The following is a 13,796-nucleotide window of genomic DNA, read 5'->3' as shown; positions in this document are numbered from 1 at the left end:
GCACGTTTCAAAATAAAACAAAACTTCATAATGAAAAATGAAATATTAGAAAAGTTGGCCGTTCATTTCCGTTTTAAATAGACTCACCACTTCACTTGTACTTCACATTGTTCAGTGAAATTCACACAATTACACGATTTTCTTTATTCGTTGACTTTGTTTGTAACTTTGTTAATTAACTAGAATAAAAAATGTATGAATGAATAAATAGAAGAGTACATTAATTAAGGCTCAGAGATCAATACATATAATTACATTGAGACAGAGTGAGCGATAAGGTGACTCATTATCATTATTTATGTATTATTGTCATTTTTTTTGTCATTTTTGTTTCATTTAATACACATTGGAGTGAGAGTAGACGTTTGTTTGTCTCTGTGTGTGTGTGTGTGTGTCCCTGTGATGGACTGGTCACCTGTCCAGAGTTTGACCCCCACATTTAACTCCCCGTCAGCTGAGATTGGCACCAGCGCCCCCTGTGGCCTTCATGTGGAGGATAAAGCGCTAGAGTAGACTGACTGACTTGTAGGGTTGAGTAGAGTAGAGGAGAGTACCTGAAGCATAGTGTAGAGTACAGTAGAATAGAATAGAATAGAGTAGAGTACAGGAACTGACATGTACAGTAGAGTAACTGAAGCGTAGTGTAGAGTACAGTAGAATAGAATAGAATAGAGTAGAGTACAGGAACTGACATGTACAGTAGAGTAACTGAAGCGTAGTGTAGAGTACAGTAGAATGGAGTAGAGTATAGTACAGTACATGAACTGACATGTACAGAAGAGGAGAGTAAAGTCGAGTAGAGTAGACTAACTGACGAGTAGAGTATAGTTGAGTAACTGAAGCATAGTGTAGAGTAGAGTAAAGTGCAGGAACTGACATGTACAGTACACTAGAGTAGAGTAACTGACGTGTAAAGTACACTAGAGTAGAGTAACTGTGGATGAGAGTAGAGTAGAGCAACTGAAGAGTAGAGTAGAGCAATGGTGGCGCAGAGTTGATAAGAATAGAGTGGAGTAATGGTCGCAGAGAGTAGAGTAACTGTGGTCAAGAGTAGAGTAAAGCATAGTATAATATTGGTGGCTGAGCGTAGAATATAGTAATCGGGGCCTAGAGCAAAGTAATGGTGGCAGATACTAGAGTAACTGTGATATTAGAGTATAGTAAATGTGAGAGTAGAGTAACTGTGATATTAGAGTAGAGTAGAGTAACTGATATTGGAGTAGAGTAGTAGAGTAGAGTAACTGTGATATTAGAGTAGAGTAACTGTGATATTAAAGTAGAGTAGAGTCACTGTGATATAAGAGTAGAGTAGAGTGACTGTGATATTAGAGTAGAGTAACTGTGATATTAGAGTAGAGTACTCTACAGTTGAGTAGAGTAGAGTAACTGTGATATTAAAGTAGAGTAGAGTAACTGTGATATAAGAGTAGAGTAGAGTAACGGTGATATTAGAGTAGAGTAGAGTAACTGTGATATTAGAGTAGAGTAACTGTGATATTAGAGTAGAGTAACTGTGATATTAAAGTAGAGTAGAGTCACTGTGATATAAGAGTAGAGTAGAGTAACTGTGATATTAAAGTAGAGTAGAGTAACTGTGATATTAGAGTAGAGTACTCTACAGTAGAGTAGAGTAACTGTGATATTAAAGTAGAGTAGAGTAACTGTGATATTAAAGTAGAGTAGAGTAACTGTGATATAAGAGTAGAGTAACTGTGATATTAATGTAGAGTACTCTACCGTAGAGTAGAGAAGAGTAGAGTAACTGTGATATTAGAGTAGATTACTCTACTGTAGAGTAGAGTAGAGTAGAGTAACGTAACTGTGATATTAGAGTAGAGTGGAGTTACTGTGATATTAGAGTAGAGTAACTGTAATATTACAGTAGAGTAACTGTAATATTAGAGTAGAGTAATGATATTAGAGTAGAGTACTCTACAGTAGAGTAGAGTAGAGTGGAGTAACTGTGATATCAGAGTAGAGTACTCTACAGTAGAGTAGAGTAGAGTAACGTAACTGTGATATTAGAGTAGAGTTACTGTGATATTAGAGTAGAGTAGAGTAACTGTAATATTAGAGTAGAGTAACTGTAATATTAGAGTAGAGTAACTGTAATATTAGAGTAGAGTACTCTACAGTAGAGTAGAGTAGAGTAGAGTAGAGTAACTGTAATATTAGAGTAGAGTAATGATATTAGAGTAGAGTACTCTACAGTAGAGTAGAGTAGAGTAGAGTATAGTAACTGTAATATTAGAGTAGAGTACTCTACAGTAGAGTAGCAGGGGTCCGGGGTCAGAGGGGAAAGGTTTCCCAGCATCCTCGCTGATTGACGAAGACATGTCGGCCATCTTGGATTGTAGCGGGGAAGAAAGATTGATGCGGTGAGCTCCATTTTTATTTGTCTAATTCATTTCTTCAGCCTTTTCCGCCTCGGACTCGCCTCGGGTGAATCGCCGGTCGTGTGTGGCGGTGCCGGCGACACCGGGCCGAGAGGAGAAGCCACGAAAAGCCGGCTTTCAGCGCTGCAGCGCGGCTTCGTTTCTTTTTGTTGTTGTTTTGGGGGAAGTGGCCGACGGAGGCGCAGCAGGCCCAAACCCGAACAAAAACACCCTGGAACCCCGCTCCCCGATACGCACGAGAACCGTTCTTCACCCCCGCGTTTAAACCACCTTTATTCGCCTCTCGGTGGCCGCTCAGCCGGCTCTCAGCTGCACGCGTGGCGGCTTAATTGCTTTGTCGTTAGCCGATTAGCTCGTTATGTAGCTAGTGTTAGCTGTAGTGCTAATGCCCCCATTTATCCCCATTGAACTAGCTATTAGCTTACGCGCTCTTGTTAGCTAGCAGTAGCCCCTGACACATTGTGAAGCTAACACGGTAACGCAAGCTCGTAGTTAATATATGTTCACGCCACAGTAGAAGAGCCGTGCGCAGGGTAAGTCTGTTTATTTGTGTTTTATCCTAAAACCGCCATTTATTATTGTATCTCTACAGTAGCATAGGCGAGAGTTGTGGAGTTAGCAGGCTGCGTTGGCTCGCGTAGCTAGCCGTAGCGTTAGCACCCTTTGCAAACAGTGGTGCACGTTGAGCGGAGCTTTCAAAACAAGAACGTTTAAATTTGTGCAAGTGTTGACGCGTGGATGTGGCTTCACGGCGTCAATTAAACGTGGCGGTTTGAAAGCCACTAATCTACATGTGTTACTTGTTATAACATGGCGTTAGCTTTGTTAGCTTGTGTTTCACTCTGGGGGTCTCAGTGATGCCGGTGAATAATTGTCGAGAATCACGTTTAAATCTCTGGAAGCAAGTGTCCACGCAGACACCGCAGTTCATACTCCCGTGTACGTTTTAAAAGTATAATTTTTTTTGTACTACATTCAGATCACAACGGTCCTCACTCACGTCCTCACCTTTGTTTTAGCACCTGCACTTTTCCACTACACAATCTCTGTGAAGTTTGTGACACAGACCTGTTGTGTTTGTGCACAGAATCTTACATTTATGACACAATTTTTGCATCACAGGATGGATATTAATTGTCCAACAGCTTTAGGAATAGACTATCGTTTACAGGAAACTAAATCAAAACACCAAATTTGAAAAAAGAATGATTTTTTCTCAATAGATTACATTTTTGCCAAAGTGGTCATATTTTCTTCTGTGTTTGTCAGAGTAAAGTTACGCAAATAGATTAAATATTAATTGGGAGCTGAACAGGATTGGACACAAATTTTGCGTCCCATTTGTCATCGGAACTCGGTTTTCCAACTCGTAGCAACCTAACCAAGAATCCAAGATGGCTGCCATCGTACAAACACTGCTACTTTTACCGTTAACGGCATCTCTTTCGAATTTGTTTAATTGCGATTTCAGTCGTACACATAGCACTGTTTAATTTACGCCGTGGGCCGTTTTGGCTATCGACTGGCACTGCTAACGACGGCTAGCCCGAGATACGTTTGCGTCCGTGTTTCTTCGTAACTGCGTCATCTATCTTCAAACGTTTTTTTTCCCCTCTCTTCTTCCTCAGGTGACACGCGGTATGTTTGGTGCTAACAGGAAGAAGTTCATGGAGGGGGGAGTGGAGAGCGACTACACGGACGATTCCAGCCTCTACTACAGCCAGCAGTCCATGTTCCCCCCTCACCGCTCAGACAAAGATGTACGTCTCTGCTCGTTCACTTCGTCTTTAAACGTTCACTTAAAAAACTGAAAACCAAGGAAAGAAATACAAATCTAAATCCCAAAGTTTGTGACAAACTGTTTTCTCAGTTTTGTGGAAGGTTATCGTCCTCCACCTCTAACGTTGTTGCTGACGTATTTCAGTTGAGTTTATTTTTAGTTTAACCAGTTTATTAGTTAAAGTTAATAATGAAACAGCACGTCTTTTGGGTCTTTTGGGCGTCTGTGCTGTTCCACATTCAATTGATTCAACCGAGAGTGACACCTATAATCGATTCATATTTGTTAGAGGGGGAATTGCGATGTGTGGGTAAAATGCATTCATCACACCTAGAGCGTACACAAGGTTATAAAATCAATGTAAGATCATACTTTATTGCTCAGAAAAAATGTTAAACTCAGAATTATGACTTTAAAACTCAAAATTATGACTTTAAACTGAGAATTATGACTTTAAAACTCAGAACTATGACTTTAAAACTCAGAACTATGACTCTATTCTCAGATTTCTGATTTTAAAACTCATAATTCTGTCTTCTAACTTTAAAAATCTGAATTCTAACTTGAAACTCAGAACCAAGGGTGCCCAGAATTCTGACTTTAAAACTCTAAATTATGACTTTAAACTGAGAATTATGACTTTAAAACTCAGAATCATGACTTTATTCTCAGAATCCTGATTAAAACTCAGAATTATGACTTTAAAACTAAGAATTATGACTGTAAAACTCAGAATTAGGACTCTATTCTTAGAATCATGACTTTAAAACTCAGAATTAGGACTCTATTCTCAGATTTCTGATTTTAAACTCAGAATTCTGTCTTCTAACTTAAAAATCTGAATTCTAACTTTAAACTCAGAACTACGGGTGCCCAGAATTCTGAGTTTTGAAGTCACAATTCCTGCTTTAGTTCAGAATTCTGACTTTTTCTTTAACGCAGGCGGTCCCTACCTTGTTCTATAGACGTTGTAGTTTTTAATCTGAAGCAGAAAAACCTTAAACCTGTTACTGAAACACGTGTTGTGATCCCTTGTTTCCTCAGATGCTGGTGTCTTCCTCCGCCTCCTCGTCAGGTCAACTCTCGCAGCTGGGAGCCAGCTTATATGGTAAGACGTGTACAACACACACACACACGCTTAGAGTGTGTGTGTGTGTGTGTGTTGTTGTTGTTGTTGCCAGTGTTGTGTTATTGTCGTTCCGGGCTGAGTCTATGCTTTGTGTGTCCTTGTGTGTCTCTGTGTCGCAGGTGCGTTGGGGTTTCCCATGCGCGGTCTCAACAGCAGCGCGGCGCCGCAGCTAAGTCGAAGTGGCCTGAACCAGACGGCGAGCCAGCTCTCCAGTCACGCCAGTTCGGCCAACGCCGGTTCACTGCACACGCCTCCCTCGCCGAGCAGGTACGAAACGCCTGTAAAAACACGTTTTTTTAAAAAAAAAAAGAAAGGACACAAAAGCATCGTTCGTCGTTATTTCACTCTCTTGTTCGCTCTTCAGGGGGATTTTACCGATGAGCAGCCGGAGCGTTCTCAACCACAGCCAGCAGGTGGGAGGTCCGACGGCCCAGTCGGCGGGAATGGGAGGAGTCGGCGAGAGAGGGGTGGGAGGAGGAGGAGGCGTGAGGAGCGGCAGCAGCAGCATGGGGAGTCCGAGCCGGTCGTCACCGAGCATCATCGGGATGCCCAAACAACAGCAAGCGAGGCAGCCGTTCACGATTAACAGGTGAGACTTATCCCTCTACTTCTTCTTCTTCTTTTCCTTGTCCTTCTTCTACTCTTACTTGGACTTCAGCTTCCTCTACTTCTTCTTCTTTTCCTTGTCCTTCTTCTACTCTTACTTGGACTTCCGCTTCCTCTACTTCTTCCACTTCTACCTCTACTCTTTCTTCTACTTGCATTTTACTTCTACCTCTACTCCACATTCTCCTTCTCTACTACTTCTACTTCCACCCCTACTTCAACTTGTTGTTTTCCTTGTCCTTCTTCTACTTTTACTACTTGGACTTCAGCATCTTCTACTTCTTCTGCTTCTGTTTCTTCATCTTGTACCACATCTAACCCTGCTCTGATTTCTTCTCCTTCTCCACTTCTACCTCTTCTACAACTGCTTCTGTTTCTCCACCTTCTTCTTCTACTGCTTCATCCACAAACACCTCAAATCACTTCTTCTACTCTTAACTTCTTGGACTTCAGCTTCTTCTACTTCTTCTGTTTCTTCATCTTGCACTTTTTCCCTTTCCTGCTTCCAGTTCATCCACAACTACCTCAACTCCTTCTCTACTTCTTCTACATCTACTCTGATTCTCCTTCTCCACTTTCACCCCTACTTCTACTTCTGTTTCTCTACCTTCTTCTTCTTCTACTGCTTCTTCCGCATCCACAAACACCACAAATTATTATTTTCTCCACTTCTACCCCTACTTTGATTCCACTTCTACTGCTTCTTATACTTCTTCATCCACAAATACCTTCGCTCATTTTCTACCTCTCTACTTTCGTTTTACGTCTACCTCTACTCCACGTTCTCCTTCTCTACTTCTTGTAATTTCACCCCAACTTCAACGTTCTCGTCCTACTTCTTCTGCGACTACTTCGGTTTCTCCACCTTCTACTTTTCCAGATACTCCCTCTTCTACTTTCATCTCTTATACTTCTTTACGTCTACTACGTCTTTCTCTTCTTCTTCAACTTCAGCTCTTCGTACTGCTTCTGTTCCTCCAACCTCTACTTTTCTCAACACTTCTACGTCTACTGCTTCTTCTACTTCTTCCCCCCAAAAACACCTCAACTTCTTCTTTTCCCAATCCTTCTTCTACTCTTACTACTTGTACTCCCAACATTCTCGTCCTCCTACTTCTGTTTCTCCACCTTCTACTTTTTCTGATACTCCCTCTTCTTCTTCTTCTACTGCTTCTTCTGCATCCACAAACACCACACATTCTTCCTTTCTCCACTTCTACCCGGACTTTGATATCTTATACTTCTACTACGTCTTTCTCTTCTTCTTCAACTTCTGCTCTTCCTAATGCTTCTGTTCCTCCACCTTCTACCTTTCTCAAAACTCCCTCCACGTCCACCGCTTCTTCTACTTCTTCATCCACAAGTACCTCAACTCTTTCTCTACTTCTTCCACTTCTAACCCTTCTCTGATTGCTTCTCCTTCTCTACTTCTACCTGATCTACAAATACTTCTGTTTCTCTACCTTCTTCTTCTTCTACTGCTTCTTCTTCCGCATCCACAAACACCACAAATTCTTCTTTTCTCTACTTCTTCCACTTCAACTTTCGTTTTACGTCTACCTCTACTCCACGTTCTCCTTCTCTACTAATTTCACCTCAACTTCTCCTCCTAGTTCTTCTACAACTTTCGCATTCTTCTACTTTCCTCCACTTCTACCCCTACTTTGAGCTCTTCTACTTTCTTACATCTACTTCTACTACGTCTTTCTCTTCTTCAACTTCTTCTGTTCCTCCACCTTCTACCTTTCTCAACACTCCCTCTACATCTACTGCTTCTTCTACGTCTTCATCCACAAACACCTCAAATCACTTCTTCTATTCTACCTCTTCCACTTGTATCGCTGCTGTGATTTCTTCTACTTTTTTACTTCTTGTACCTCTTCGTATCCTCCTACTTACACCCATCACTGCTAACCTTTTGGCTAATTTTTGTGTCTCTTTGTGCGTCAGTATGTCGGGGTTTGGCGTGAACAGGAATCCCGGCTTCAGTTTAAACAACTCATTATCCAACAACATCTTTAACGGAACAGGTACGTTGTTGTCGTTTATTTAAAAAATACGTTATTTTGCTTTTAATTTTGAACACAAAAAAATGGTCTTGAAACGCTTTGAAATTCTTTGTTTTACATCTTGTTTCATCGTTTTTGCTTTCACTAAGTTTTTCCGTGCTTGCGCTCAGACGGCAGTGAGAATGTGACGGGGCTGGATTTGTCGGATTTCCCGGCGTTAGCTGACAGGAGTCGGAAAGACGGCGGTTCGAATCCCGCCCCGTTGCCCAACCCGCTGGCCGGTCGGGCTCCTTACGGTGAGGACTAGTGTCTTTTCCCGCTCCCTACGATTGTATATCTTAGCTAATGTTGCTGGGCTAACTAGCGCTGTCCTCCCCAGTTGGCATGGTAACGAAGCCGTCCAGTGAACAGTCGCAAGACTTTTCCATCCATAATGAAGATTTCCCAGCTCTCCCAGGGCCAAACTACCAAACAAAAGACCCCACCAGCACCAGCGAGGACAGCAAAACGGTGACTGTCCACCTTCGAATCTATGCCATTTTCACGATATTTCCTGGTCTCATTCGTGCTGACTTTTTTTGTTTGGTTTGGTCCGATCAGAATCTGAACTCATCAGGAAAGCCCAACTCAACCTCAGACGGTCCAAAGTTCCCCGGCGATAAAAGCTCGGCGCCGAGCAACAACAACCAGCAGAAGAAGGGGATCCAGGTGCTTCCCGACGGTGAGGACCCAGATCCACCAACGTTCCACAGAAGCAAATTAATAAAAGGATGGCCGACTTAAATTAAAACCCAACGATGTTGTCGTGTTTCCGCAGGCCGCGTGACCAACATCCCGGTTGGCATGGTAACGGACCAGTTTGGAATGATTGGCTTGCTGACGTTCATCCGGGCGGCAGAGACGGACCCTGGCATGGTCCACCTGGCGCTGGGCTCAGACCTCACAACACTCGGCCTCAACCTCAACTCACCAGAGTACGACACACTTTATTATTATTATTATTATGTTTCAAAGTAAAAGCTTCAAAATAACACAATGTCTCTCACTCAGGAATCTCTATCCTAAGTTTGCGTCTCCCTGGGCGTCGTCTCCGTGTCGACCGCAGGACATCGGTGAGTTTGACTCTAATATTATATTATCTGATTTTTATTATTGTCTTTTAATTGAAGTTTTCCGGATTATCAGATTTTGTAAAATGTTTAAAAAGCTAATTTTTCCCGCCCTCTTCCTCAGATTTCCACGTCCCCTCAGAGTATTTAACCAACATTCACATAAGGGACAAGGTATGTTTAAAAACAAACGCACACAGCAGAATTATCCTCTTTTTAAACTTTAAAATATTAAACTCGGTGATCGTTGTCTCCCTCTGACAGTTGGCAGCTATCAAGTTGTCTCGATATGGTGAAGATCTGCTGTTTTATCTCTACTATATGAACGGAGGAGACCTACTACAACTACTGGCTGCAGTAGAACTGTAAGAACACACACACGCATGCATTTCACCAGTTAGCTAATCAACATGGAGCAGGGTGCTAGCAAGCTAATGCTATCTACTTTCAAACCAAGGCACCTGTAGAAGGAAAACACCACAAATGTCAATTTAGAAGGAAAAAAAAGTCACAATTAGTATCTGGAAGTGCTGCCCCGCATAGCATTAGCTTGCTAGCTTCTTTGTTAGTGACTTACAATGAAGTCGCCAGCAGTAGCAAATGTTCAAAACTCGTGAGAACAAGGTGTGAGAGTAATATCTGCTCACTCATCTTAAGCATTCACTTAACAGTTGGAGTAATGTTAGCATCAGGCTAATATTTTGTAGTTTCTGTGCTGACTCACTGTCCTAAATTGTCTGTCAACTCAGTCGCTTGCTTCTGTTTTTATGATACCTTGGTTGAAGCGCGCCGTGCTAGTAAAGTGGGGCACATGCGCTCAAACGGCACGGGTGTTAGCTACAGAAAACAAAACAAATGTAACTGGTGAAAAGTTTTGTAAATTTAAATCAATTCAAGGCAAAATTGCCGCGACGCCACCTACTGTTTCATGCCCTGCGTTGCACCTAGCGGTGTTGTCACTGCCAAGGCACCGCCGACCATTGATGTGAGATTCCGTGCAGAACAACGAGCAAGTAAAGTTAAAAGAAAAGATAGACGGCAAAAGGCGACGTGAAATTAAAAACCCCAAGGCATTTTATCGTAGATGTGTACGTCTTGTACCCGTTCCGATGTCCTTGCGTCCCTCTCAGCTTTAACAGGGACTGGCGGTACCACAAAGAGGAGCGGGTCTGGATCACCAGAGCTCCGGGTATGGAGCCCACGCTGAAGACCAACGCCTACGAGAGGGGGACCTACTACTTCTTTGACTGCCTCAACTGGAGGAAAGTGGCCAAGGTGAGCACTTTAAACATCCCATAATACACGCGCCGTTAAATTAAAAGGGTTTTTCATGTGCGAGGTCTTGTTTTTACGTTATTTTAGACGATCCATTTGTGATGATTTATGGCTTTTTTGAACCTGAATCGTAGATTTTACCGTGTACATGTTAGCCTTTCTTATTTATAAAGATTTACTAAATATATTTATTGACTAAAATTATTACAAGACAGCAGTCCTAGTCAGATTTTAATCAAGAATATTATGTTTTAAATACTTAGTTCTTGTCGTTTTAGTCTCACATGACAGTGAATCTGTCGGAATTATTAATTATTCACATTTTAAGTAAACGTAAAGAGAATATTTAATTTCTTAAAATCTTACATTTGCGAGTTCTTACGTATCATATTTCTGATCGCATTTAATTTAAAGGGGAGACAAATGAACAGTAAAAATGTGTGTAGAATCATTAACGCAAAAAAATAAAAATATTGCGATGTTTTAGCTTTAAATCTTTTCACGTGTTTTGTTGTGGAAATTATCAATTATCAATTGTTCATTTAAAACAGTTGAAACATCAAATTTTATTTTAATCAACATTAGTAGAACTTTTTTCCCAACGTAAAACGGTTAAAGGGCCGGTGTCTAAGATTTAGTGACATCTTGTGGTGAGACGGTAGATTGCAACAAGTTTTTCGGAGAACTACGGTGGCCTGCGCCGACCGTTTGTGTCGTAAATCACTATTAAAGGCCCCAAAGTGACACTTTTTTATTTTTTTTTATTTTACTAATACTTTTACTCGTTGACTAAATTCCGACGCTAGCTCAAACGCCCGTCTCTTGGTTTTTTCGCAGGAGTTCCATCTGGAGTACGAGAAACTAGAAGAGCGGCCCCACGTTCCCTCCACGTTCAACTACAATCCTGCCCAGCAGGCCTTCTGATTGGCTCCCTTCCCCCCTCCCCCTCCCTCTCCCCTCCCCCTCCCTCTGCTCCGCCTCCTCCTCCTGGCTCCTCCCCTCGTTTCCACCGCCACACACACTTCACAGAGAATCTGGCCTTTTGTTTGAGGAAGTTTGAACCACGTCTCTGAACAGACTCCATCGTTTTACCTCATTTTTTTTAATTTGATTTTTTAAAAAAACAAAAGAAAAGTTGTTTTATTTTAATTACCCCCACCACCACCACCACCCCCGCCCTCCCGCCGCCTTCATGGGTTTTGTTTCTGTTTGGTTTCCCGCCATCGCAGCGCCGCCGACACGGCGAGTGAGTAACTGTCCATCCGATCGCGTGGCCTCAGCGTTTCTACTCCGTCTTTATATTTTTTTGTCCAGAGAAGCTTTTAAAGAAGAACCAGATTTTAAACACAGGACGACGTCACCGTGACGATGGACAATTATTTCACACCGTGGCTCCGCCCACACACACACACACACACCCACCCACACACACACGGCTCGCTAACCTCAGATTGGATTAAAACGTAATTTATCGTTTTTCTCCCGTTTTTACCAGAACACACACACTCACACACACACACACAAGAGACAGTGGACAGTCAGTCAGGAGAGGAAATGCAATGTACATTGTAGCACTATTTCATAATAAAAAGAGAAGAAAAAAAATTGTTTTGTTTTTGATGGCCATTTTAGTTGAAGATAATAGAACAAATTGGTATTTTTTTGGATTATTTCACTTTAATCTTGTTAATCTGACACACAACAATATAAACAACCAACAAGAACATTTATAATCACGATTTATCCTGACTTTGTAAAACCGCTCACTCTCCCACACCAAACCCCATAGAGAAAATCGCTGATTTTAGCTCATGGGGGACACAGGAGCTGCTGCTGTACTGCTGCCTCGTGTGGCCACTTTGAGTCACGCCGAATTCACCAATCGACACATATGAACTTAGTGATGGAGGCAGCAGTGGATCAACAACTCCTGTGTCAGTGTGACGTTAAAATCGATGATTTTCTCTATGGGCTTTGGTGCAGGGAGAGTGAGTGGTTTACAAACTTAAGTTTCCAGTTGGAAAAAATAGTTTTTTACAAATCCCTAGGACTTGTTTGTATTCAAAAAAACGAGAATTTAATTTACGATAAAAACACAAGAATATAGAAATAAGACGTGGATTTCATCGCTAACATCAGCTGCCGTTTTGTTTTTGTTCTCACGGCTTCTCCTTCCCCATTTTTTTGTATTATTTTGTTTAAATCATCTTCATCTCTTGTGTCTCCTCCCCTCATCTTATCGTTGGCATGTTTTCCTGCCCGGCAACAGTCGGAACCAACCACCAGGAGTTGATTTTTTTAAAGAAAAGTTGGGGACATTTTGGCGGGAAACCGTAATCCACGAATGACTGCCGTAAATATGTAGCTACGCTAACAGGCTAGCACCTTAGAAATCCCATGAAATAAGTTGAATAAATTAAACACCTTTGTGTAGAAAAGACAAATAGACAGATTTGTAATTTTATAAAAAAAAAAACAGCACAACAACTCCAATATTTGCTTAATTAAACAAATCAAAACTGCTAGCTTTGAGGTTGTAACCTTTATATTTTTCCCAAAAAGTCCCAACTTTCCTTTAAGGTCGCAACAAATCCTCCCCCAAAAAAAACCTTTTATTTTGAGTTTCATGCTTTTATTTTTTCCCTCCAGGAGTCGCCAATGTCCAGTTATGTGTACATGTACATAGATATAAGTATATATATCTATGTACATGTACGCAGTTGAAATACAAGACAGTATTTTTAAGAAAAACGGGACAAACACACACAGGAAAAAAAACAAAAACAAACGTGGACACAAACTCTTCTTACTGGCCGACCCCAGTACACAATGCAATACCTCCTGTTACCATGGAGACCATCGTGGAGAACGTTCTTACAGGGGACCACCACCGACCGACCGACCGACCGACCGTACCATCTGCTGCAGGTTACCAGGACCACGTAGTGGGAGGAGGAGGAGGAGGAGGAGGAGGCGGCGACGATGGTCGGCGGCGCGGCAAAAACACTTGCAGCAGCAGCAGAAACGCCAAGGACACGCCCACTGACATCACGTGACCTGCTGATTGGAGGGAAAAAAACGACGATGACCGAGGCACTTGGCCATTGGCTGTTTTATTAAATATGGCAGCTAGTGTTTTAATAGGAAAAAGAATAAAAAATAAATATTCTGGTAATGAAACTGAGCGACGAGTTGGAGTTGGTTTGTTTTTGTGGTGAAAATGGTTTTTTTTTTACATTTCAACACGTAAACATTATTATTTTGTTTTTACCTATTTTTTTACATTTCAGGTCTGTATTGTTTTAATGCTAACATACGCGATAAAACTAGCACGTAACCACCACAATAACCACTTTTTTACAGCGTAAACAACGTCACAGCGCTTATGTCGTCTCATCTCGATAGTTTGTCCAATTTTGTGGAAGATTTTACACTTTTTTTTTTACATTTTCGGTCCGTATTATGTTTTTATGCTAACGTACGTGATAAAAC

At 41.6% G+C, this 13,796-nt stretch overlaps 2 protein-coding genes across 4 annotated transcripts in view; one reads left to right on the top strand and one right to left on the bottom strand.

Annotated features, from left to right (window-relative positions):
• The window catches only part of LOC310938170 (histone H3.2), a gene marked incomplete at its 3' end in the record, with an annotated part of 195,261 nt that overhangs the window by 12,205 nt on the left and 169,260 nt on the right, over positions 1-13,796 (bottom strand). The gene's annotated exons all lie outside the window — the stretch shown is intronic.
• Positions 2,346-11,873, top strand: LOC310938146 (CCR4-NOT transcription complex subunit 2-like). 3 transcript variants are annotated; one of them, XM_083902594.1, is made up of 15 exons: positions 2,346-2,378; positions 4,025-4,156; positions 5,221-5,284; positions 5,425-5,572; positions 5,670-5,894; positions 7,862-7,941; positions 8,091-8,216; positions 8,300-8,430; positions 8,521-8,641; positions 8,738-8,894; positions 8,971-9,032; positions 9,154-9,203; positions 9,294-9,394; positions 10,160-10,304; positions 11,142-11,873. In XM_083902594.1, exons 2-15 carry the CDS (start codon positions 4,037-4,039, stop codon positions 11,226-11,228), a joined length of 1,617 nt encoding a protein of 538 aa, XP_083758720.1. In that variant the 5' UTR covers positions 2,346-2,378; positions 4,025-4,036; the 3' UTR covers positions 11,229-11,873. The 3 variants fall into 3 exon arrangements, with proteins under 3 accessions (XP_083758720.1, XP_083758719.1, XP_083758718.1); XM_083902593.1 differs by having other exon boundaries at positions 8,070-8,216; XM_083902592.1 differs by having other exon boundaries at positions 8,300-8,641.

Source organism: Microchirus variegatus (assembly GCF_963457635.1).
Source record: "Microchirus variegatus genome assembly, chromosome: 16".
NCBI classification, from domain to species: domain Eukaryota; kingdom Metazoa; phylum Chordata; class Actinopteri; order Pleuronectiformes; family Soleidae; genus Microchirus; species Microchirus variegatus.
The sequence above is the reverse complement of the archived record's forward strand: the minus strand, read 5'-3'. Positions and strand labels throughout refer to the sequence as shown.

Bases quoted from the DNA above. Each gene is read 5' to 3' on its own strand.
- LOC310938146 (XM_083902592.1), top strand. From the start codon at position 4,037: ATGTTTGGTGCTAACAGGAAGAAGTTCATGGAGGGGGGAGTGGAGAGC. The intron at 5,573-5,669 runs GTACGAAACGCC...TTCGCTCTTCAG, and splicing joins ACGCCTCCCTCGCCGAGCAG to GGGGATTTTACCGATGAGCA. The intron at 9,204-9,293 runs GTATGTTTAAAA...TCCCTCTGACAG, and splicing joins ACATTCACATAAGGGACAAG to TTGGCAGCTATCAAGTTGTC.